The sequence below is a fragment of the Cebus imitator genome, unplaced genomic scaffold (genome assembly GCF_001604975.1).
Source record: "Cebus imitator isolate Cc_AM_T3 unplaced genomic scaffold, Cebus_imitator-1.0 Scaffold68, whole genome shotgun sequence".
In the NCBI taxonomy this organism is placed as follows: Eukaryota; Metazoa; Chordata; class Mammalia; order Primates; family Cebidae; genus Cebus; species Cebus imitator.
In genome coordinates this window covers 5,145,792-5,172,844 of record NW_016107383.1, presented here as the reverse complement: position 1 = coordinate 5,172,844, position 27,053 = coordinate 5,145,792, and the positions used below count along the sequence as shown (strand labels likewise).

The 27,053-nt window shown below is 38.0% G+C and overlaps 1 protein-coding gene and 1 long non-coding RNA gene across 3 annotated transcripts in view; one reads left to right on the top strand and one right to left on the bottom strand.

Annotated features, from left to right (window-relative positions):
* Positions 1-22,520, bottom strand: part of COLEC10 (collectin subfamily member 10) — a 41,334-nt gene extending 18,814 nt beyond the window's left edge. For both annotated transcript variants that reach the window (XM_017530690.2, XM_017530691.2), the window contains exons 1-3: positions 22,259-22,520; positions 1,915-1,986; positions 463-534 (exon numbers count right to left, since the gene is read on the bottom strand). In XM_017530690.2, the coding sequence (XP_017386179.1) occupies positions 463-534; positions 1,915-1,986; positions 22,259-22,406 (292 nt within the window). In that variant the 5' untranslated portion in view covers positions 22,407-22,520. The remainder of the gene's footprint in view (positions 1-462; positions 535-1,914; positions 1,987-22,258) is intronic.
* Positions 20,906-26,736, top strand: LOC119471641. The gene is made up of 2 exons (XR_005200702.1): positions 20,906-22,014; positions 26,440-26,736. It is a non-coding gene; the product is annotated as an uncharacterized LOC119471641 (long non-coding RNA).
* Positions 26,737-27,053: the final 317 nt, after the last annotated feature.

The window sequence follows — 27,053 nt, the reverse complement described above, 5'->3', positions numbered from 1 at the left end:
TATGGAAGAAAGAGCCAAACTATAAAGACCAAGAGAATGCATATTTTAAAAGAAGAAAAAGGAGATATTTTCATGACATAAAATCTTAAAACAATTAAAGGTATCCTCAATTTGCTTTATTTATTATTTATTTTAGAGACAGGGTCTTACTCTGTCACCCAGGCTGGAATGCAGTGGTGTGATCACGGCTCACTGCAGACCCCAACTTCTGGGCTCAGATGATTCTCACACCTCAGCTTCCTACATAGCTGGGACTATAGGTGTGTGCCACCATGCCCAGCTAATTAATAAAGAAATTTATTTTTGTAGGTACTGGGTCTTGCTGTATTCTCCAGGCTGGTTTTGAATTCCTGGCTTCAAGGTATCATCCCACCTTGGTTTCCCAGTGTTGGGATTATGGGTGTGAGCCACTGCCTCAATTTGCTTTGAATTGCTACTGGAGAACAGTAAGATGCAACTTACCCTTCTTGCCAATGGGTCCAGTCTTGCCAATATTGCCCTGATCTCCTATATCACCCCGTTCTCCTTTAATTCCTGAAAAGCAAGCATGTCATATATTTATCGTAAAGTTTTATCTTCCCTTCAAATGTGGCTAACGTGATATTCACTTGAAAGAAATATCAAAAAGTGTATTCTACCTGTGATATGTAATAAGTAGCCCATGCTATATTATCTATTTTAACAGAGTTATAATGTATGTATTAAAATTAAAATGTGAGAGTATGAATATATACTATGGACATGATGATATTAAAATACTTGCTGATGTAGTATTTCTAGAATGACTATGGCAGTGGATGTTTAAAAGAAAGGTTAGAGAAGGGCCGGGTGAAAGTATTCTTGACCCGATTCTGGTTTCGTTCTCCTCAAGCTCCATTTTGTTTTCCTTCTGGAATTCTGTTTCTTCTCTCTTTTAAAACAAGATTTGACAATCGTGCCACTTAAAAACAGGGCAGAGAACATGCAGTCATAAAACCTAATGATCAAAGAAGCATCAGACATGGTCCTGCTGAATTTTCATCCAAAAAACTGTGGTCAGGAATCACTGAGTTCTTCTAACATTATTTCTTTTTATAAAAATCTAAAAAAATTTGCCAATTAAAAATCTTTATTTTATAAGAATGTTTTTGTAATTGACATACGTTTATAAACAGGGTTAAGTCAGCATTTTCCAAATTGAGATCTCACAGGTCTGTGAGTCTCTCTTCCTTTTCAATTATTCAAGATTTTAAAATAAGTGGTCTAGGGGAGTCCTGTTGCAGTAGTGGGTGAGAAATATTTCAAGTGTTCAGAAGGTGCACACATACCCATCATAAACCAGAAGTTATATTTTGGTGAGGCTGATGCCCGGCTTTGTGAGTGAAGACACTTCCTAATTACCTCTGTGTTACTCTCTTCATCTTTGATCCCTCTCCTCCCATACTCCCACCATTTTTCCACTGTATTATTCTTTTGTGTTAAAAAAGGAGAGAATTAAAGAAATAAAGAGATCTTGGGGAAAGGTGAGTAGGTCAATCAATCAGGTAGCTCTTTTTCTTTTTATCTTCCTCCTTAAGCTCTATGCCAGCTAAAAAAATACTGCTTAGCATTGGCTTCAGAAGGAAGACACAACTGCGAACATAGCTCTATAGCTCATCGTTTCTTAAATATTCTCAAAGACTGCTTTTCCCTGGGGCTCCCAGTGTACCACCCCAGCCAGTCCTAAGAACGCAACTTGAGAAACTTGTCAGTCTTGTTGACAGGTAATCTCAGAGGGGCACTCAGATGGCGACTTAATTCATGTGTGAAATATATTTCAGGCATCACTGGGGCAGAGGGCATTTTGAAAGCTGTTAATTTCCAGGGCAAGAGCCAGGAGAGAGAGAGAAGAGCAATTATGATATTAACATGTCAGTTTCATATCATTTTAGTTACCTTTTGGCCCCATGGGTCCCACTTTTCCATGTGTTCCCTCTTCTCCTGGATCTCCTTTTTCACCATCATCTCCTTTTGAAACAGAAAATGAAAGTGAAGCATACCAAACAGTAATATGAGCACATTCTGCCAGGGTAAGGTGGACATGGTTACAATCCTTCCGTCAGCTCAGCACTTGCCTCACAACCCGGCTAGGAGTATGGACTTGTATGTTCCCATGGACTTGACACTCAGGTGAAAGGAAGAAATTTCCAGAATATTTTATGTTTTATTTTTCTCCACATTCAACTATATGTGTGAAGAAGTATTTTTGTTGCTGAATTGAGATGTTTGGCCTGACAAATCTTTATTTTTGTTGTAGAATCCAGCAAATTCTGGATGGACAATAGACATAAAATGTATATATACACATACACACACATGCATAACTTATTACTCTCTGACTGCATGCTTGGGAACCCCAAAATTGTAGGCATGACCTAGGAAGCTAGGAATGGGGAAGCCGCAAAGCAGTTTTCTGTGAGTAGCAGCTCTCTTAATCATAGGCAAGTGTAGCTCCAGACCTTGAAGAATTAAGGATTGAATGAATGGTTTAACGAACAATGCCCAGACTGAAAATCAGGAGTCTTGGATTTTAATACCATGTTAGTCACTGATGGGTTGAACAAATCTTCAATAGGCCAGTGGTTGAGTTTATTGACTCTGGACTAGTGCAGATTTGACTGAAGCCTCAGTTCCACCACTTACTATCTGGAGAAATCTGAGTGCAAAACTTCCCTCTCTGTCTTGCTTTTCTCTCCAGCAAATTGATCTAATAATATCTACTGGAGTGGGCTTTTAAGAAGTTCAAATGAGACAATAGACACAGAATGCCTGAGATACAATCAGTGCTCGGCAATGATGGTTGTTTTTTTTCTTTCCTTTATGCTTCCTTTCCTAAATGTGGGGATAAAATCTGCTCTCCACATCTCACTAAGTTGATTTAGGATGAACAAGGTGAGCATGTAGATGTGCTTTGAAAACAAAGTGCACAACACACACTATATTCTGCCCAGATACCTGCATTATCACTACAGCAATCTCAGGGCGTGAAAGAGCCCTGTCCATCAGCAGAGGAGAGGAGAAACAAAACCTTCTAAAGACAAAAATTGAAGTTCTTGGGATTAGACGATTTGAGTGAGAGAAAGTTGTGATGTTAATTCACTTAAGCACTACCAGAAAATTTTTCCTTTTATTTTTTCTGAGTGCAGAATGTTGAAATTTTAAATGAAAGCAGGCATAATATATGGAAGAGTTGGATTTCCAGGTGTGATATTGATCAAACATTGGAATACTTTACAAGGGAAGCTATAGATGCTTCCTAGGATGGCAAAATAGAATGCACAGGTGATATCTATGTTCAGACCAGAGAGGAGAATTGGGTGAACTAGATGGATGACTTCCTTCCTTCCTGCCTGCCTTCCTGCCTTTCCCTCCTTCCTTCCCTCCCTTTCTTCCTTCCTTTTCTCTCCTCCCTCCCGTCCTTCCCTCCTTCTTTCCTTTCCTTCCTTCCCCTCCCTCCCTCCCTTCTACCCTCCTCCCTGCCTTCTTGCCTTCCTGCTTTTCCCACCCTCCCTCCCTCCCTTCCTCCCTTCCTTTCCTTCTTTCCCTCCTTCCTTCCTTCCCTCACTCCTTCCTTCCTTCTTTCCTTCCTTCCTTACCTCCCTCCTTCCTTCCTTTCCCTCCCTTCCTCCCTTCCTTTCCTTCTTTCCCTCCTTCCTTCCTTCCCTCACTCCTTCCTTCCTTCTTTCCTTCCTTCCTTACCTCCCTCCTTCCTTCCTTTCCCTCCCTTCCTCCCTTCCTTCCCTTCCTCCCTTTCTTTTCTTCTCCCTTTCTCTCAGTGTCTTTCTCTGTCATCCAGACTGGAGTGCAGTGATATGAACACAGCTTATTACAGCCTCAACCTGCTGGACTCAAGTGATCCTCCTGTAGATGGCATTTTTCTAGCTAAAGTTAACGGCGAGTGTCTATTGAGCAATTATGTCTGCCAAGCACAAGCTAAGAACTTGATATGTAGTCATTATATCAATTCTAGGAGATGGAAACTTATTGCTCCATTTTATGAATGAAAAAAAAAATGAAACTATGTGGTTGTTTGCCTGTTGTCAGAGCTTGTTAGGAGTCAAATGAGGATTCAACAACATATACGTTTCTATCCCTCTAGATTCCTTGTGATATACAGCTGTCCCTTTTGGCCTAGGTTCTGTGACTCTTAGCAGACCGTGAATTTTACAGAACTTGGCACTCTGCCAAATTTTTCATGGAGAAAAGGGGAACTGCAGAAAAAATGATAGTTTCTTTTTCCTTTTAAACAAGAAAGATAGTGGGAGAAATAAAAAACCCAGCTTATTACTTAATGACTTTATTCACAGGAAACGTATCCTTGGGGATAGGGTAGCATAACTGAGACACCACTTTGCCATTCACTGAGGGACTCTGGGAAGTCTTTTAACTTTTCTGAGCTTTTTTTCATGTATTCATAGAATAGACAAAAATCACACTTTTTTTTTTCCAGAGGATTTTTAGCAAGGGTAAAGCTAGAAAAGTATTTTCCTTCAGGAAGCCCTTTCTAACACTCCCAGACTGGGCTAAATTCTCCTTCTAATTATCTTTATTGCCTAAAAATATCACTTTATACCAAATGTATCAGTATATCTCCACTTATTTCATACCTCTCCCTGTGACCGAAAGCATTGTGGGATTATAAGTGACTTATTCTGGCAGCTCCAGAATTTAGGACGGTGCCCGGCTCTGGCGTTTAATAAATGTAGTTGAACTGAGTATACTTTGTGTGAACCATAAGACATTCTACAAATATAATAATAGTGTTTATCGAATACTCTGTGCCAAAAATGTTCTTAGCCCTTGACATGCAATCTATCATTTGATCCCCACAGCAAACTTTGAGATGGATACTATCCTTCGCTCCATTTTACAGAAGAGGAAATGGGGTCACAGAGAGGTTAAGTAACATCCAGGGTCACATAGCTCATAAGTGGTAAACCCAGGATTCAAACCAGGGGCATTTGTCTTCCAAGCTCATGTTCCGAACAAGCTGGATGATTTAGAACAAATTCCTGCCTTAGCATTTCTGGGTCTTAGATTGCTTTTCTGTACAATGGGACTAATGATGCATGTCCTGCTCCTGAAAAGGCAAGATCAAAAAAAAGCATGTATGTGAAGGCCTTTGAGAATCAGAAAGCCACGCAGATGTGAATTATTGGTGACATTATTCTTTCTCCCCTTCCTTCTTCCCCTTCTATAAGCTTTCCCATTCGTTTTCAAGCAAGTGTCTAACTGGAGGCAGCTGGGTGAGTGACTTAGTCATCTACTGCTCCCTGGTGGTTCTGATGGAGATCTTGAGGGTGAAATAAAATTAGTTATTATTCTTTGATCCATGTGACTGCATCCCAGCCTGGTGGTCAAGCAGGCTGTTGGCAGAAATGAAATAAACAAGTTGTGCCCTTGCCTTCAGTGTGGGTCCTGGGTTGTTTGATCTTGGCAACTTGCTTTAGTGAAAACTGAAGGAAGATGTAAAATCAAGCTTGTGATGGGGCTCACCTCCTGAATTTACTATATAACAGCTCTTTAATCTTATACTAAATAATTTATACTTATATTTTAATGCAATAGATAATTTAATCTAATAATTTAATTTTAATAGTTTTATTAAGTAATTTGTCAAATTATTTGATAAATTATTTAAACTTACATTAAATCTTATGCTAAATAATTAACCTTCCTGCTTTAGTTTCCTACCCTGGAAAGTGGGGATGATGACCCTTTTCTCATGGAGTTACCTAAAGATTAAGTAAGATTATGGATGGTAAAATTCATCAAAGAGCTGCTAGCATGGAATGTGCTCTCATTGATCCATAAATATTGCATGCATAGAGAGCATTTTTTCCTTTCATTTTCTTGGTATCCACTCCCTGTGCTTCAGGTAACAGCTCCACAGTTTTCTGTAGGAAATCACACTTACTCATTCTCAAACCATATGGTTTAGGCTGTATCCATAGGAATTCATTCAGCAATTCACATGTGACCCAGTAAAAGCCCACAGTCTCATTTGAAAGATTTTATTTAGAACTTTCAAAAATGGAGACTTGCTCTTTCTGCAGGAGTCTCAGAAAGGATAGACTATCATTGAAGAATTCAAATCTATTTTGATATCATGAAGAGAGAATCCACTTTATAGTCAGCAGAGGGAAAAGCAGAACAATGTGAAGACTCAGCCCAGAACAGCTGACTCAAGCAGCTGGACCTAACTCGGCTTGAATCCATTCCTGTTACATGAGTCTATATTTTCCCCTTCTCTTCGTGTGTTTGGTTGACCAGCGTTAAGTTTGGTTTGTGTTGACTTCTTTCACTTGCAGACACAAGTTTCTTTACTAATACAAATACCTGACAATGATTAGGAGAATAAGTTTCCTTCCAGGAAGTGGTCAAAGCCTCAGGAGAAGATGAACAAAAATGCAGATAATTACTACGATTAATGTGGAGAGTCACTGCTATGGGAGCACAAAGGAGAAAACACCTAACCCTATCTACCCACACTTAAAACTCTCCACTATTCTTTGTCAGAAAGAAGTAAATAGGATTCTTTGGAATGATCTCCACCAGAATAAACTTACGTCATAAGGTATGCAAAGAAAATAAACTAGAATACAAATTTACCCTTATATGAGGGCAGGCTGGTGCAAAAATGTCTTTGCCTATGGAATTTTTGACTTCTGTTGAACTCTGCATACCTTGTCAGTTCAGATCACGTGTTATCTCCTCTCCCAGGGAGTCTTCTCAGTACAGACTTTCCTGTCTCCATCTCCCTCTTCAACAGTCAGAACTAAATTAACTCCCTTGAGGGTAATCCCATCACATTGTGTCATAGGTGATGAGACAGGTCAGAGATGATAGACTCTTAACTTTATATTCCTAGCACTTGGCACAGAGTCTGAGAAGCAGTAAATAGGTGATTGCTCAATAATTGTTTTCAAAATAAACGGAGTAACATTCCTAAAGACAAGGTAGATAAATGTGAGCTTAATGACAATACAGTCAAAAAATTCTGTAATTGATTGAAATGTCTTTCTCAATAATGGCTGATTAATGAATTGACTTCAGTCTGCTGGGAGGCCTGTGCTGATGGCCTATAATCTCATAAGGCAGCCCAGGAGGCAAATACACACATCACTGCCTCTACTGCTTCCGTCTACCCTGGATTCTTGTTTCTTCCTCTAATTTACCTTTGTCTCTCAATATTACAGTCATGCTCTAATTTCCAAGGCTCAGTACCCGAATCAGCTTCCTTACTCTCATCTTGATTCTTAATCACCTTATGTTCACTCTCTCCTTTTCCCCCCATCCCTACTGCCATTATTTTATGTCTTCCAGTCTTTGTGCTGCAACCCTGTTCCTTACAAGTGATTCCTAAAGGTTTTCATTGATGTATCTCAAGTGCCTAGAATAGTGTCTGTTCAATAAATAGTTGTTGAAATATTGGTTTCCTGGAATCTGAACTTCACTTTTCCCAACTATCTTGCAAATTAATCTTTATTAAATCATATTTTCATCATATTACTGCTCAATTCAAAATGTTTCAATAATTCTTCTGTGTTTATAGGCCACTTCAAATTAATTAGTATGTGAACCGTCACAGGCTGGCATCAGTGGAAACTTCCTACATTATTTTCTGACATTCTGATAAATGACTCATTTAATTTATGTGCCCAGGAGTTTCTCTGCTGTATAACCTTCTATTCCTGTCCAACCTGTCTATTCATTGTTCATCGAAATGTTTTAGTTCCTACCTCTATTGAAAAACACCATAAAAACCCTAGAAGAAAATCTAGGCAAAACCATTCAGGAAACAGGTGTAGGCAAGGACTTCATGACCAAAACACCAAAAGCATTGGCGACAAAAGCCAACATAGACAAATGGGACCTAATCAAACTCCACAGCTTCTGCACAGCAAAAGAAACAGTCATTAGAGCGAATTGGCAACCAACAGAATGGGAAAAAATTTTTGCAGCTTACCCATCTGACAAAGGGCTGATATCCAGAATTTACAAAGAACTAAAACAGATTTGCAAGAAAAAAACTAACAAGCCCATTCAAAAGTGGGCAAAGGATATGAACAGACACTTTACAAAAGAAGACATACATGAGGCCAACAAACATATGAAAAAATGCCATCATCACTGGTCATCAGAGAAATGCAAATCAAAACTACATTGAGATACCATCTCACGCCAGTTAGAATGGCAATCATTAAAAAATCTGGAGACAGCAGATGCTGGAGAGGATGTGGAGAAATAGGAACACTTTTACACTGTTGGTGGGAGTGTAAATTAGTTCAACCATTGTGGAGGACAGTGTGGCGATTCCTCGAGGACCTAGAAGTAGAAATTCCATTTGACCCAGCAATCCCATTACTGGGTATATATCCAGAGGATTACAAATCGTTCTACTATAAGGACACATGCACACGAACATTCATTGCAGCACTGTTTACAATAGCAAAGACCTGGAACCAACCCAAATGCCCATCGACGATAGACTGGATAGGGAAAATGTGGCACATATAAGCCATGGAATATTATGCAGCCATCAAAAACGATGAGTTTGTGTCCTTTGTAGGGACATGGATGAACCTGGAAGCCATCATTCTCAGCAAACTGACAGAAGAGCAGAAGATCAAACACCACATGTTCTCACTTATAGGCGGGTGTTGAACAATGAGAACACATGGACACAGGGAGGGGAGCACTACACACTGGGGTCAGTTGGGGGGAAATAGGGGAGGGACGGTGGGGGGGGGGACCTGGGGAGAGATAGCAAGGGAAGAGATGCCAGATGTAGGTGATGGGGAGGAAGGCAGCAAATCACACTGCCACGTGTGTACCTATGCAACAATCTTGCATGTTCTTCACATGTACCCCAAAACCTAAAATGCAATAAAATAAATAAATGGGAAAAAAAAGAAAAATAATTATTTTTTTAATTTGCAATTAGCCTGTTTAGAGAAGAACCTAAAAGTCATAAAAGGAAAGACAGACATATATAACATGAGAAATTCAAAGTTTTCATATGGTAAAATATTTCACATAAATATGCAAGGTTTATAAACATGATAAACAAGGGAAAGAATCAAACACTAAGAAAAGAAATTATTAATATTCTTAATATGCAAAGAGCATTTGAAAATTGCTTTGCAAAAAAGGAAATAAATGAAATAAAAAGATCTAAAAATTTAAGCAATAAATAATAGATGAAAATGTCCAGACCATTAGAGAATATAGGCGTATATGTATGTGTATAAATCTATATCATATTTCATCATCAGATTCACATCCAAAGATGCTTTAAACGCAGAGAACTAAATGTTGTCATTTATTGTTCTTGGCTATGTAAATTGCTACAACATTTCTGGAAAATAATTCTCAATAATGATTAAAATAAAGAACACGCATACCTTAATTTGCCTTAGGGAGCCTATTTTACAAGAGTAACCTTAAGAGCAAATGGATACACAAGAATGTTTGTAGTGGCAAAAACAAAAACTAAACAAACTGAAAGTGTATCATCATGGGTGTGATTAAAAATAAAAGGATTACAGTAACTTTACAATGATTAAAATTATATTCAAAATACATTATACTGATACTAAAAATAATAAGTTAGCAAAAGCTCTTGGATCTGAATGAGCTCCATGTTACATATAGAAGGTCCTTTAGAGAGTATTATATCTGTATATGTATGACATCATTTAGAGAAAGATGGAATAAATAGAATTTAGAGAAAAGTATTACTACCAATCTATTAGTGATGGCTACAGGGTAGGAGAGGGTTCAGAGAGGGAAGGGTGATAGTAAAAAGAGATACCATTAGCGTTTTCTTTACATCTTCATTTTATGCATCCTTATGCATGTTACATGCTGCAATAAGCACAAAACACTCTTGCAACATAAAATATAAATAATAAATGATATCAATGGAACTATGGCTCTTTCTCTCTTTATAAATCCTACTCACAAGTCCTGTATCAAGTTAAATTCTAATTTCTCTAAATTTACTGATGGAATTATATCCTTCACTATCTGGTTCCTTGTTACTACCTTCTAATTGTTGCCTTGGAGTATTATTTAAATAATGCAATATTATTTAACTGTTTGTATTAATGTCAAATATTTAATTGAAGTATAAGTTCCTTGTGATAAGAGCAGATATTCTACACTTTGCTCTTGAGTGTTGTTCAGAAACTCAATTTTCATACTTGTTTGTTCATTGGCCAATTTTTATTGCATTTCTACCAGCTACCAAGCTGTGTTTCATCCTGGGATACAGGACTACCTTGAACAAGGTATGATCTGTGCCCAACAGTTTGGTGGGGTGGGATGAAACACTAGATACAGTCTTACAAATGAGTAGGTTACTAAAGGGAAATTGCGGTGTATTTTCTTGCCATCCAACAAAGCAAGCCTTTGGAAAGATCAATGACACGGGAGTCAGGAGACTTGGCTTCTAACTCATCTGTATTGTTTTCTCCCAAAATGACAAGGTAAAGTATCCAACAAGAAAACAAAATGAATATTTTTCTATATTAACATGCTAAACAGATGCAAGGAAACACAATATGTAAGGAAATTAATTTATCTAATAACAACATCAATGTCAATATGGATAATCACTAATATTTATGGGGAGCTTACTAGGATCCAAGCCAGGTCATTGACGGTCATGAATATTATCTCAGCCCACCCCTTAATTGTGCCCCATCAATTCCAGGGGCCCATGGACTTCATTTCCCCTTCAGCTAGCTCCTGTGCAACCTAACAAAGAAGACAATTGAGGATTTCAAGAATCCTACAGTCTCTCCTATTTGAATTACAAAGCATCTTCTTTTTGTTTTCAGACTTGTTTGGTTTAAAAAGAATTACTTGGAGCCTGCAATTATTTTGCAGTCACTGCATGTCTCAGTAAGTAGGTTGGTGAGGTGGGAACTAACATTGTACTTAATGAAAAATGCAACATTAAGGTTTGTTAAGCAGGTTTCCTTCTGACTTCACATATCATTCATTATTAAAATGCGTTCTCAGCCAGGCCCATAGAAGCAAAAACAAAGAGAAATCCGATCAATCCAGGACTAAGTGGCATGTTTCTGCATTGCAATGCAGTTGTTAAGAGCATAGGATCTGGGATCAAAGTGCTTAGTTCAAGTCCAGGCTCCATCACGGACAGGGTTGGGGACTTTAGCAACCCATTTAAATTCTTTAAGTCTCAGTTCACTCATCAGTAAGTCAGAATAATGAAGTGCCTCCCTCACAGGGTTGTTGTGAGGAGTAAATGTGGTCATGAGCATGAAGAGCTTAGAAGGGTTCTTAGAAGGTAGTGAGGGCTCCAGAATATTACATTATCACATTATGCCAGGAGCATTCGAGGGCCCATGTGGAATTTCTAGTCACTAGATATGAAAGAGGTACAAGGAAGCCTCTTTGAGACCTTAACCTGTCATGCAGATTTGTAACAGCACAGTTTGTGTGTGTGTTTTCCCAGAGCAGATTTATGCTTTTGGCATCTAAACATTCACAACACTGTATATGTAACGTACACTATTCTTTGTAGAATTCATTTAAGTACAAAGTGAGTTAGAAACAAATTTAAGGAAAAAGAATAGTATTGTTACTAGATGTAAGTTATTAGGTTGGTGCTAAATTAATTGCAGTTTTTGCCACTACTTTGCATAATGGTATTATTATGTATACCAACATCTCAATCTATGAACATCTCAAGTATCTATAAAAATGGCAGTACCCTCTTTAATAAGCATCAATCACTACATAAGACAAAATATAAAACCTGTATTTGTCAAGATGATAGGTTATGTGATTAGCTCTTCTAGAAAAATAATGCCTAAGAAATATTTATGATATCCATTTCCAACTGCCTGCTGGAATTTTCAATTGATATTCACAAGCAACTCGAACACAATTAGGAAATCATAATCTCCCAATTTTACTTCTGAAATACCTCTCTAATGCACCCCATTCTCTCTATTTCAACAGCTCTAATTCAGCGCTTGTCTTATGCCCTAGTAAGGCTTGGTCTATCTTCAGCCCTGCTAAGAGATTTATCTCACAACTTCTGTCTAAAAAGCAAATCTAATGCTGTTCTACTCAAAGACTTCCCTTGGCTCCTCCGGTTTAAACTATCATTTGGTTGACTGGATCAGATACAAATAATCTCACAACTTCTGCAAAACAACTATGAAAATTATATGGGGAAGAAAAAGAAAACCCAATGTACAATGCAAATTAGGTTAGCAGAGGACATAGTTTGGATATTTGTCCCCTCTAAATCTCATGTTGAAATGTAATCCCCATTGTTGGAGGTGGGGCCTGGTAGGATGTGTTTGAGTTGTGTAGGAGGATCTCTTATGAACGGCTTGGTGCTCTCCTTGTGGTAATGAGTGAGTTCGCGCTCAGTTCACACAAGATCTGGTTGTTTGAAAGACTGTGACACTATCCTCCTTTCTTTTGCTCTTCTGCCATGATTGTACATTTCCTGAGACCCTCACCAGAAGCAGATGGTGGCACCACACTTTTTGTAGAGTCCGTGGAAGCATGAACAAAATAAACCTCTTTTCTATATAAGCTATCCAGTTTAGGGTATTCTTTTATATTATAGCAACACAAAATGGATAGATGCAGCAGACAAATATAATGAGTTTTTATTTATGTTGAAGCCATTGGAGCTTAAAACAAACAAACAAAAAAGCAATTCTGTGTTCTACCCTATTAAAATGTCAATCTTATCCACTTCAAAGAGGGCAGGATAACACTTAGTTCCTCCTCCCTTGGACATCCTTTGCTCCAAGACTCAGAGTCTCTACTAACCGGAAAATTGAGTGAAAAACTTTGTTGCACTGGTGGTGTTTTTTGATACTATAGAATACCATGCTCTACCCTCTCACTCCCCAATCATTTTTCTATATTCCTAAAATTAAGACAAGAAAGGATATAGAAGAGGCAGTGATGTGATGTATTTTAGGAGATTATCTTCTTGTTAATAAAGCCCTGTGGGCAGATGCTGGGACACCTTGGCAGTTGAGAAAGCTTGCATACACTCATCTGTTCAGAGTCAAAATATTAGAGAATCAGAAAGAGGGAGCAAAAAAACCTTACATTGGTGACCTTAGGCCACAGTAGAATGATACCAACATGGTATTGTCTCCCAAATCATGGGGAGAGAAAAAAAATCATTCTCTACCCAGGTTAATCAAAATTTTGAGCTCATTTTAATTTGAAAAATAAAATGTCATCTTAAGTGTGCCCCAATTGAGGAAAGCAGGTCATACTTTTGGCTTTGTACATTCGATGTGAGCTTTATTTCAGAATATTTGGTCTGTGTCTGTGGTCTAGCACTGGCTTTGCCCCAAAATCATTGGTGACATTGTCCAGTGCTGCTCTTTAAGTGAAACATGGTGTGAGGGTGACAGTGATAGATAGGTTCCAGAGACTTTCCTTTGTGGTGTGTCAAAGTACCCCCCGACCCACGCACATTTCTTTGGGGGCTTTCATTTTTGTCTGAAGTATATTGTCACACTTGCTGCCACACTGCATCCCTCAACTTCCCATTGGACATATGGACCTCCTTCTTTCGGTTGTCCTGTCATTTGGTCACCCAGCTTGTGGTCTGATGCAAGAAAGATGACTTTTGGCTCTGACTGGCAAAATCTTTTTCTAAATCCTGGTTCATCTCAGGCCAGGCAGAACAACACTACCAAAACTATTTTTGCATGGGCATGGTGGCTCAGGCCTGTAATCTCAGCACTTCAGGAGGCCAAGGCGAGTGGATCATGAGGTAAAGAGATCAAGATCATCCTGGCCAACATGGAGAAACTCCATCTCTACTAAAATTACAAAAATTAGCTGGGTGTGGTGGTGGGCATTCTAGCTACTTGGGAGGCTGAGGCAGGAGAATTACTTGTACCCGGCAGGCGGAGCATGCAGTGAGCCAAGATCGCGCCACTACACTCCAGCCTGGCAACAGAGTGAGACTCCATCTCAAAACAAAACAAAACAAAAACTATTTTGACTATACTCAGTGTTATGTCTTGCACATACATATCCCTGGGTAGCATCAAATAAATGACCTCAAAATCTAAAAGCTCTCGAATGCAGGTAACAATTATCTATTTAAATAATTTTGTGTCCTCAGCAAATCTAGTCTGTCTTATTAAGATACAGCTGATTATTCCTGAGATGACATTATCTAGGGTTCCTCTCTCATAGTTAGGGAAGTAGAATGCACACAGGGTTTCTCCTCAGAAAACCTTCTCACAGCTGTGTGGGCAAATCACATGTAAGAACAGTATGCTTTAGTTTCCTTCTCCTTAAAATAAGGGTGATGATCCTTATAGGTATCAGTTGAGCTAAAACAGAATAATGGATGAACCTTCGTAAATTCTAAAGAAAGACTTCTGTCATATAATTTGTTTAACAGATACAAGTATCTCCACATGACCACAAAAGACCTAAACTTATTCTTCCAGAGCTGTCAAATCAATATCATAGCAATAAATTTGAAAACAAAAACAAAAACAAAAACAAAACACATTATTTAGATTCTACTTTACATGAATCTGTCAGATTTTTACTGTGTATATGTACAATTCTTTTCTAAAAGAGCAGAGAAAGCTGCAAAATATAATTTAAAGAATTGTATAAAATTATTGCAAATCCAATAGGCAATGCAAAAACAAGCAAGCAAACAAACAAAAAACAAAAACCAGACAAATTGGTTATGGGTTGAAATATCATGAAGAAATATGAAGAGTCTAATCAAACCATGCTAACAGAGTTACCAAGTTTCTACAAGTAGAATTCTATAAATATAAACAAGATGAGTAAGAGAGAAAGAGAGAATTCATGCCTGGGTCATCATCAATGACCCAAGGCCAATAGAATAGCCTGCCTATGTGGCATAGACAGTAGCTAAAGGAAATATTTCCTAAAGGAAGAAGAAAGAACAATAAGCAGGAAACAATCTCATTCTCCCTTGGGTTTTCCTCTCCCATGGTTTGCTCTTATTTACAGAGTCCCTGAGGCTATTTCAAGTGCTGTACCAAGAGCTTTACTCATGGCCTAACTCATTTTTCCTCATCACAACCCTTTGAAGAAGTCACACTATTATCATCCTCATGTTACTAATGAGAAATCTGAGGCTCAGTTTTCACTCATGTAATCCCCATGATAACCCTAGGGGTATTGTGCATTCTTACTTCGATTGTACTAATAAGGAACACCAGGCTCACTTGGAGACCTACAGAAATGAAGCAATATCAGTGAAGAGAAGAGGTGGTCTCAAGTTTGTGAGCTCTTGACAAATAAAAGTTGACTTTGCAGTAAGATGAAAACAGGCAGAAAACTGAGATAAGTAGCAGAAAGGAGTAGTCTTACCCTGGTATATTTCTATTTGGGGAGCTGACTTTACAATCCATGAGACTTTCGTTAGGGATGGGGGAGAGAGATGGTTTATGGTAACAAACAGTAGTGGAGACTAATAAAGAAATGATAGCTAAGCTATATACTAAGCATGTTTTGATTTTCAAAATAAGCATTTGAGATGCGCAATATGATCTCCAATGTATTTTTAAATTTTTAATTTTTGTGGGTACATGGTAGGCATATATATTTGTAGGACATATTTTTGTACAGACGTACAATGTGAAAAATAACATCCAGGAAAATTTGTGCTACAATGTAATTATACTCTTTTGGTTATTTACAAATATACAGTTAAATTATTACTGGCTATAGTTTCCCTGCTGTGCTGTCAAATATTAGATCTTATTCATTCTTTCTATTATTTTTGTACCCATTAATTGTCCCCATGTCCCCCTACTCCCCTTGCCAGGCTCTGTTTATCATCTTTCTATTCTCTAGCTCCACAAGTTCAATGTTTTGGCCATTTTATAGATGAAGGCATTGAAGCTTAAGGCCATATATCTAGGTAAATGGCAGAGCTCAGATTAAACTATACGTATATATAAAAGTCCATAATATATAAATATAAAAGCCCATGAGCTTCACGTTCATGCAAATGCTTATTACTATGATGTCTACTAGTGATTAATACATATTCAAATTATTAGGTAAGAGAGTTGGAGAGAGACATGGCTTATTAAATTCATATTAAAATGAAACAAATTATTTTTTATCATTACCATTTAGTACTAATTCCTAACTCATCTTTACCCACACTTTTATTGACTAGAATTTTATTCTTCCCTTCCTGACCTAAACTCGAAATGTCTTCTTGATATCTACCTAAAGGAAAAAAGAGATTAAAAATTGTTCTAAATATTGATACACTGAAATATAAAAGTTAAAAAAATCATTAAAAATATTGGTTTGTTCTTATCCATAAAATACACATTAAAACACGTAATGAAAGAATCTAGTGAACTGATACAATTAATAAAGTTTTGGGAAAATGCCTAGTTGCTTACCCTTTCTGACAGTCACCAGAAAAGAATCAGCAACTTACCTTGTATTAAGGTAACTGAGCTAGAATAGTTCTGCGTCATGTTTATATACTGATCTTAAGGAACTCCTTTTCTAATGTTTTTTTTGTAAAACCAACTAACCATTTTATGCTTAATGAGAATGATATAAGGTGAGGAAAATGATGTAACATGGTAGAATGGAACAATGGCTGCTCCAAAAATCTGGAATTTGAGTTCTAGTTCTAGCCCTGCTACCAATTAGCAGCTGTGTGACCTAGAACCAGTTATTTTACCTCTCTGGGTCTCAGTTTTCACAAAAGTGAAAAGAACTGGAGGTAAACCAAATTATCTCTGTGAGTGACCTTACAAGGTAGTAAGACTTCCAGTTTGAGTATGAAAAAGATTTGAACTTTCCTGGGTATATCTGCCTATCCATCTGGGGAAGTCGCAAAATGTCCTATTTGTGCCAGGGGCTGAGAGGTATCTTGGGAAGTAAAGTTGTGTCAGCTGCTGGGATTCGGAGCCATGTCCAGTAAAATAGCAGATGGCCAAACAGAAGTCTGTTTTTCAGTTTTCTGAGAAAGAAATTATCCTAGAGGATGGGGTGAATGCCGTAAGGCTTTACTCATGGCATAGCCTCTCTCATCAAAGAGGACAACAACCATGCAGAGCTTGTATTGTCTGACACTCAGTTGTGTGCCCTGGAGTTCCATGGGGATCAATGGGGCTTTAAGTAAAGACTAAAGTAGCCATTTCTTCTAGCCTCATAAAATACTGAGGTGTGATCAACACTGTGTAGGGGCCTCTCTGGCTTGTTAGTGGGTTTATCAGGTTGATTGGAATAGAGGGCACAACTAGACCTGAACTAAGTGTTAATTCGCCTCTTCTGGCTCCGTGGCCTTGAGCTAGTGACTTTATAATTCTCACCTCAATTTCTTTACCTGTCCAATGGGAATGATGAAGTCTTTTTTTCTCAAAGTCCACTGAGCTAATAAAGACCTTTTGCTCAAAGTCCATTGAAATAATTAAATTTAAACATGGTTGTAAAGCACTCGCACAGTGCTGGGTGAGTTGTAGCTACTCAATGTGTGCTAAGAATCTTGCTTCAGCCACCCAGTTGGATGTGACATGCTGAAAGGGAAAGAGCTTTGCTCTGCCTTGTGGTTGCATCACAGGCCACACATGTGGAGGAGTCTTGATGGTTACCCACAGAAATCAGTGTCCTTAGGAGCATCAGAAATGCTTCCTTAGTGAAGGAGGCAGCAGTGTGTTAGTGGCTAGGCAGAGACAGGGGCACCTGGGAACCAGAGGCACTGTGGTAATTAGGGGAATAGCAGTGGCCCCTACCAGGGAGGTTCTTAGGTTGTTGGAGAAAAGGCACAATGGCCATGGACCCCAGGAGCAGTCCTTTTATGGGAGCACGTGCAATAGTTTTTAGGAACTTCAGGGCATACTTAGAGAGGATATTTTGAGAGAGTTGTGTTAATAGCTCAAGACCTCAAATTAAAATTTGGGGGTCTTTCATGGAAAATTTGGGTAAATTCATTTAATCAAAAATATGTATTGAGCACCCACTTTATGTTGGGAGCTCTTCTAGGTTTAGAAAACCATGCTCAGCAAGAAGGACTGGTATCCTCATCCATTTGGGAAGCTTGCACTCCAGGACTGACTATACATGCATCAATGCACAAGAGATTTTCACTTAGTAGTGAGCCTGTGAAAATAAAATACTTTGAGGACTATGACAAAGATTACAGGGGTGGTAGGCAGCGCCTTGCTGCACAGAAGGTATTTCAGCTAAGACCTCCATGAGGAGAAGAAACTATCTTTGGGAACATCTGGGTAAGAGTGGGCCAGGCAGAGGAGACATCACGAGCCAAGGTCTCGAATCAGGACGGAGAGCCAAGAGCAGCATGCCCACTGAAAAGCAGAAGTGAGAGACAGTTCAGAGAGACATCTCTGAAACGATGTCAGAGAAGCTGAGAGAAGCCAGTTGGAAAAAAAGACACACAAAAAAATTTCATTGAAAAAGCCCTACTAAAAAGCTAGCAAACATCAAAATAAGCAATAGGGTGAAATAACATTATTTCCAAACAAATTAATGAAGTAATGTAGTTGATCATCAAGGAGGAGACACACCATCACTTTCAGCATATTTTAGTACCTAAGACAGTGCCGGGTTGTGAGGTTGCATGATGCCATGTTCTTAGACCTTAGACCTTGTACATTGTTTTAATCACCAAAATGTGACTGGTGGATTGTATTTTCAATCCTGATATAGAATTAGTATAAACTAGTGGATGTCATGAAATGACGCTGAACTTAGAGCCAGAAGGTCCAGGGTCAAGTTCAAGTTGCAAGATTCCACCTGCTGAAAGACCCTGGGCACTCCCCTTCGCCCCACTGAAATTGTTTCCTTAGGTCTAAGTTTAAACAAATTGCTACCACAGAAGGAAATTACGGGAATTAAGCAAGACAATGATTTTAAAGGTCCTTGAAAATTGTAAAGCATCATCCACATTTATTGCTTAAAAATAATTTTTTAACGTTTTTTGTTTAAAACTTTTCTCTCTCTTGCTTCCTTTGCATCTATTTCTTATTTTTCTTTTAAATTTTATACATATTGTATCACTGTTCTTTTCAAGGAAAACCACTAGAGGTCAGAATTTCACATAAATTGTTTAAAGAAACCACCAAAATGTGGGAGGGGGGAAGGCAGTGGGAGGGAGGAAGGCGGTGGGAAGGAGGGAGAAAGTGGGGAGGGGAGGAGAAGGGAGAAAGAGAGAGAGAGAATTTCATTTTCCTGCTAGGTAACAAACAATACGTTTAAGACATAAAAAGAAAAATAATAATGGCTTGCAACAAAGAAGTTTTGATCTTATTCTCAAAATTGTTATTTAACAGGCTTAGATAGGGAGGGAAGGAAAAGATAAAATAGAATTTGTTAAAATTTTTATTGATGATGTCTACAACAGCTTAAAGTGCACATTGATTAACCTATAATTGTTAAAACAGGTCTGAGATGAATGCTCATGTTGCAAATGAAGACACTGAAGTGTAACAGATGTAACAGCATGCTGAAGACAAGATTGACTCCAGTGTCTTTCTTTCCACTAAACTATGTTTGGGGAAATAAGACTTTAAAGATAATATCTGTATATTGGTCAATATATTCTATGATTGGTTAGCATTCCTGGGTTTTCACAAATGTCATTCTGCAATTCTAAATAATGTATTTAGTTTTCACTCTCCCAAATGAATTTAGGGAAAATTCCTTTCACGTTCTGTTTCCCATAGTATCTAGAAATTTCTGAGCACTGTGCTTCTGCAGTGCTAGTAAATACCGTAATAAGATGGTTAGCCGCGGAGAAAAGTATTACGTCTAGCTTGATCTTAGGGAAAAATATTGAAAAATGTCATAATCCAGTCCTTTAAAACATTTACTTAGCCATCATACTATTTTTTTTTTTTATTTTGTAAAGCTAAATATACATATATAGCTTGTTTAGGAGTAGGGAGGGGTTGTCACAGTATTCATGAAGGAACAAGGTGGAGAAGATGACAGCATATATATATATCTATATATATATATAGTTATATTTAATTTTTTTCAGAAAAAATATATAATTATATATATATATATATATATATATATATATATATATATATATATTTTTTTTTTTGCGATTGGGTCTCTGTTGCCCAGGCTGAAGTGGCATGATCATGGCCCATGTAGGCCCAACCAACTGGACTCAAGCAGTTCTCCTGCCTCAGCCTCCCAGGTAGCTGGAACTACAGGTGTGTACCACCACACCTAGCTATTTTTTAAAAATATTTTAATTTTTTGTAAAGATGGGATCTCCTTATTTCACCCAGGCTGTTCTCAAACACCTGGGATCAAGTGATCCACCTGCCTTGGCCTCCCTAAGTGCTGAGATTACACGCATGAGCCAGCACACCGGACCGACTGTTCATATCTTGAGAGAACGTATCATGTCTTGGTTTCTGCTGTAGCCATATCATCCAGCATAGTGTCTAGAGCAGAGGAAAGGCAGTGATGAATATGCTTATGTTGCTTTAGGTGCATTTAGGTGTGTAGGGAATTTGCAAAGAAAAAGGATAAATTAACTGGTGCTGACCTCAAGAGTTTGTAATCTAATACAAAGCTTAATATGTAGATGTAAGAGCTAGGACAGGTTACTTATCTTAGATTCCAATCCCTAGCATCTAACATGATGTCTGGAACTTAGTAGGTACTCAGTACATTCCAGAAACATGGATTTCTTTTATTATTATTATTAAGAATAAAATTTAGAGTCCATTTGACGCAGTTTCCAGGCTTCGGATGATAAGGAGGAAATCATATCCAAGAACATAACAGACTTAGTTCTAGAACCCAGAGTTCTAGAGCTCTGCTTCCCAAGTCTCTCTCTGCAGGAGCACCCACTCCATTTTGTCACACTCTGGCTTGTAATTATCTCATAATGCCTGCACATGCTCAGGAAGAAAGTTAATGAGATTTCCATTATTTGAAATCTTAACAGGGTTTCTAATCGGAAACTGGGAAGGGAGAAGCTTTCTATTAGGTAAAAAAACAGTGCTATTCTCAAATGGAGTCTCCCATTTGCAGGTACAAGAAAAACTTTAATTTTCAACATCTCCCGTGACACCTCAGGAATAATCTAAAGTTTCCTACACTCTAAGGAAAGTTGAGTAATGGTTTTAAGTAAATACTTTATTTCTAATCAAAACTTGTTTTCTGAACGTTTGCCCTCACATTATTCATTTATTCACCCAAGAAATTATTTGGAAGCTCTAAGGTCTCATTGTTCCTCACAGCATTTATTTTATCGTATCAAAGGTTAAAACTTGGATTGCAATCTTAGAGGAAAATTAATTCAGTGATTAAGAAAAATGCACTTTAAGCAATACACATTTAAGTAAGTGACAAGCATGGGGTAACATATTTCTGAATTTTTTTTTTGAAAAACCTTCTTTTCTACCTAAAATTTTAAGCAGTTGCAATTCTTCCACCCTATAGCCTAGAGAAACAGCATGAATTACTAATAAGGGAGCACCAATCTGCAGTGCAGTGACCAGTTTCAGAACAAAAGGGTAAAAGCTAAAACCAGAAAAAAATAAATTTTGTATCTACTAGTTGCTTAAAGCATATTTGGACCTTGGCTCTACTTGAGAACATTTTGCAATATTCTACCATTCTTCCACAGAAGGTATTTGGCCCCAAAGACCATACTTCCAAATAAAGAAATGTTCATTTATATACTATCTCCAATACTCGACGAAATGTTTCCATCCTCTACGTTGGAACTCAGGATCCCATTAACTTATGAAACATATATTTAAGATTTAAATTTTCTTTTACTGACCTTTTGCCTAAACAGTTTTGCCGGCAACAGTATTAGAAAGGAGGAGAATTAAAACAGCCAAAGAATAGAGATGCTTTCAAGGGAGGAAAGGATTTCTGAAGACTGATGCCTGGATTGTGCATCTGCCCCTGGAACAGAATGTAACAGGGAATTTCCCCCTGCCCTGGGTAAGTTCCCTCAGATCCCTGTCCTGGGTTTCCCCCTCCCAACATCCTCTTACCTAACATCAAGGGAGAGTTTTAAAGAAGTAACAGACCAGATATGGAAAATCCCGATTTTCCAAAATAGAAGGAAAGTGAGAAGAAACTAGGAAGGAAAGAAGAGAAAGTCATTGGAATCTAGGAGGGGGTTCAGAGATGAGGGAAGAGATCATATTTGTTATACATGAAAACTGTGGTTTTCTTTCCTCACCTTTGGGTCCTGGTGAAATTGTGTGTGTTGCACAGACTTCAGCGGTAGGACGGCTATTGATATCCAGACCCAGGCTCTGAATTTGCAAAAGAAATAGTACCAGGAGGATAAACTGTTTTCTTCCAAGAAAAGATGCAAAGCCATTCATTGCTGTGGTTCCTCAGAAAAGGGTCGCCCAGAAATGCCAAATAAACAGCTTTATTTTAAATAAAACCTCCTGCTTCTGGGAAGAAAGGGAAGTATTTGGAACACACATTCCAAAAAGGCCTACAAAGACAGGAAGGAAGCATACCCTAGATTGTTTATTTTCTCAGTGTTTCAAATGGACCATACATTGTCCAGACTGTTTATTTTCAAGTGACAATAGTTTATTAAAAATTATCTCTGAACTCCAGTGTGAAGGTCGGCAGAAACATCCCCAAGAGCAAAGAAGAGACAGATGCCTTCTGCTGAGTACTTGAGCTGACAATTTAACAGACGATATTGCCTTTAAACACTGAGTTTCAGAAAGGTTGTGAACCAGAGAGGTCTTCAGCTAGCAACATGTTATGCAAACACTATGCATGGCTTTGAGCTTTTCATAAGGCGATATTTATTGCCTGCTTGTGCCTGTTGGACACTAATGCTTCCAATGCCCTTCATGACCTTATTTTTCTCTCTTGCTACCAAGGTTAGTCTTTTGTGATTAAATTTGAAAGGAAAGAACAAGCAGCATTTCTGTGAAGCAACTTGGTAGTAAGGATTAGGAATATTAAAATGTTTATAACCTTTGGCCCAGTTTACAGCTTTTAGCCTTCCTGGCACACTATCTCAAGGAGACATTCTGAAATGTGGGCAAAGCTTCATTTGAAGAGATGTGGCAGAAAGGGGAAAGGCCACCAATTGCCTAACAACCTGTTAACAGTGGCCAAATTATGGTAAATAGAAATGTATGAGAGGGTATGACATGGCAATTTTATTAAAACAGTGTTTTCAGCAAGTTTTTGATAAAATAAGGGTAGAAGCTTATGATATTAAGTTTCATAAAAAGCTCAATAGATTTAGATGTAGAGTATGTAGATCAGATACAGACATAGATACAGATATCAGGATCTCTATCTATTCCAACATATAACCTGTACAAATAGTCTAGGCAGAGTAAGATATTGGAAGATTGGAACCAGAATCCCGTACATTGGAGAGGCCCCTTACCTTCTCCATTCTTGAACAGGCATGTCAACTAAGAGAGGTGAAAGGGATTTTGGACCTGCTTTCCCAGAAATTGGAAAAGAAGGACCTTACAGATCCCGATGCAGACTGACTGCTGAAAAACTATCCCTAAGAGATGTTGTTACAAGTAACCATCAATCCAAGAAATACAGATGCACTAGTTTCCTCAGGCTGCTGTAACAAAGCACTATAAACTGAGTGGCTTAAACCAGTGGCCAGTTGGCTAAAATCAATGCCAACCTTTTTGGCACGAGGAACCAGTTTGGTGGAAGACAGTTTTTCTATGAGGAAGATGTGGAAATAGTTTCAGGATGATTCAGGCACATTACTTTATTCATTTTTTGAGATGGAGTCTTGCTGTCGCCCAGGCTGGGGTACAGTTGCGTGATTTTGGCTCACTGCAACCTCCGCCTCCTGGGTTCAAGCGATTCTCGCGACTCAGCCTACCGAGTAGCTGAGATTGCAGGTGTGGACCACTACACCTGGCTAATTTTTTGTATTTTTAGTAGAGTTGGGGTTTCACCATGTTGGCCAGGCTGGTCTGCAACTCCCGACCTCAAGTGATCCGCCCACCTCGGCCTCCCTAAATGCTGGGATTGCAGATGTGAGCCACCGTAATTGGCTTCAAGCACATTACATTTATTGTACACCTTCTCTCTATTATTTGCATTGTAATATATAATGAAATAATTATACAACTCACTATAATGTAGAATCGGTGGGAGCATTGAGCTTGTTTTACTGCAACTAGATGGTCCCATCTGGGGGTGACGGGAGACAGAGATAGATCATCTGGCATTATATTATCCTAAAGATCAGGCAACCTAAATCCCTGCACGTGCAATTCACAATAGGGTTCGCACTCCTATGAGAATCTAATCCTGCTGCTGATTCACAGGAGGTGGAACTCAGGCACCATAGTGACTGATGGGGAACAGCTGTAAATAGAGATGAAACTTCACAGGCTCACCCACCACTCACCTCCTGCTGTGCAGCTTGGTTCCTAACAGGCCACAAACCGTTACCAGTCCGTGGCATGGGGGTTGGGGACCCCAGCCTTAAACAGCAGAAATTTTCTCTGAGGAATTGGGGATCAGAATTTCAACACAGAATTTGAAATTCTGGGAGGGACAATTGAGTCCATCACAACAAAGCATATAGCGAAACTGACTGATCTTTTCGTAAGCAGTATAGGGAAGGAAATTGGCACTGATTGAATAGTCTTTATGTACAGGCTGAGAACTAGTCTCAACTTGAGTTCATCTCATTTAGTCTCAAAATAGTCCTGTGGATTAGACAGTAGTCCTTTTGTTTTGCAAACAAAGTAGCTGAGGCCCAAAAAATTAAGCAGTTTTAGTAAGGTCATCCATTGAAAAAGTGAGCAATGAAAAAAAAAAATCAAATACAAATTATTTCCCCAAATCCTGCTTTTAAAATACTATTTGGTTTCCATAAAGATGAGTATTCTCAAGCATTGAGGATGCATTAATTTTCACAAACACTTAAAAGGTCCAAAGTGGATGCATTTGTCAGGTTAACAGTGATAGAAAAATAGTGAAAATAGAATGATGTTAGGAATCTCAAACTTTACATCTGTCCTCAAGATATGTGACATAGAGCAAACCATGTAATGTCAATTGCCACAAGGCATGTAAAGTGAGTTTGGACTTGACATTTAATGTTCTTTCTAAATGCTATGATTCTAAGAAAATTGGTACTCTTTAAATCGGTTAGACTACTCTAAGTCTATTTCACTTATTTGTTTCTTTTCAAACATTCCCTGTCACACAATGAGGATGGAATCATTGCATTTATATATAGAAATTAACTAGTAATCATTTCAAACAAGTAATAGTCCTTAAAATTTTTCTTGGCATATCCTGTCTCCTTTTTTACTCAATAAGGCATATAAATATATTTCTATATAATATATATTACATCAAAATTTAAATTGCTGCAGGGAACGCATCACATATTATATGTATATATATATACACATACATATATATATATATATATAAAACATTACTTAATTTTAAAATGGGAAAGATGATTGAATACATAAAAGAGGTTAAAATATGTTAAGTATATTATCTTTAGTGTGCAAAAAAATAGTGCTTCCAATAAATATTTCTACTGACATTTTAAAGAGTTCAGTCTTGTTTATTCAGAAGACGAAGTCACTGAGAACAATAAGTCAACACTGTTTTTGCCTTAAACATTGTTTTAAAATAGACAATAAGCCAATCAAGTTTACAGATTGCATAAAATTGGAAGAGGTTAATGGTAAATCTAAAAAGAAAAGAATTAGTGTCTAGTTTATAAAATTGTCTTCATAATTCCACTTTTTTTCTGACTGCTTTCATCTTTCATTTCCCAAGATATTGGAATTCCAGGCTTAGCTTTGTATTTGTCCAAATATGACATGTCATTAAAGTAAATAACAAGTAATATTTGCTGCTTGTTATTTTTCTACCTTTTTTTGTGAATTGAATTGTGGCCCCAAAAAACATGTGTCCACATACATCTAACCTGGAAACTGTGAATGTGACCTTATGTGACAAAATGGCCTTTGCAAACATAATTAAGCTAAGAGTCTCAAGATGACATCATCTTAGGTTATTTGGGTGGGCCCTAAATCCAATGACAAGAATTCTTAGAAGAGGCACCCAAAAGAGGGAGACAGAGACGAAAGGAGAAGGCCATTTGAAGACGGAGGCAGAAATTTGAGTTATGCAACAACAAACTAAAGAATGGGCTTGCAGCCACCATAAACTGTCAAAGGCAAGGAGGGCTTCTTCCCTACAGCCTGTAGAGCAGAGTTCTCTACTACATACCCCTCGATTTTGTACTTGTGGCCTTGAGAAGTATGAGGTAATAAAGGTCTGTTGTATTAAGGCACCAAGTTTGGGGTAATTTGTTATGGCAGCCCTAAGAAACTAACACACCATTCCTGTGCTATTCCTCCACAGTTACTGGAAGAAATAACACATTGAAACGTTTGCTCAGTTCCTAACAGACACCCAGCAACATCCGTTCTTGTGCATTTTAATTAGGCATCCAGCTTCATGATATTTTCCTGGAAGGAAAATACATTCCAGGATATGAAAAAAAGCATATCCTAAGGCAGAAGTATTTTGCTAGTTAAAACAGGATAGCAAAACAATGACAACCTCATCTCCAGAGGGGATTTCCTGACAAATTGATGTAACTCAATTTTGGACGTGTTTTCAGCTTTGTCCATTCACTTAAGTACTTAGTGGATTAAAGATCTCTCTTGTGAGTTAATAACTTTATGCAGTTTGTAAAAAATGGAAATTAGAATGGCTTTTAAAATAATGCATTTAGAAAGTAACATGCAAACACACCATAATTTTTTTTTTTTTTTTTACATTTCAAAGTTCATATTTATAAAACCACATTAAAAAAAAAAATTAAGGCTGCGTGTGGTGGCTCACACCTATCGTCCCAACACTTTGGGAGGCTGAGGCAGGTAGACTGCTTGAAGTCAGGAGTTTAAGAACATTCTGGCCAACATGGTGAAAACTTGTCTCTACTAAAAATACAAAAATTAGTCTGGCATGGT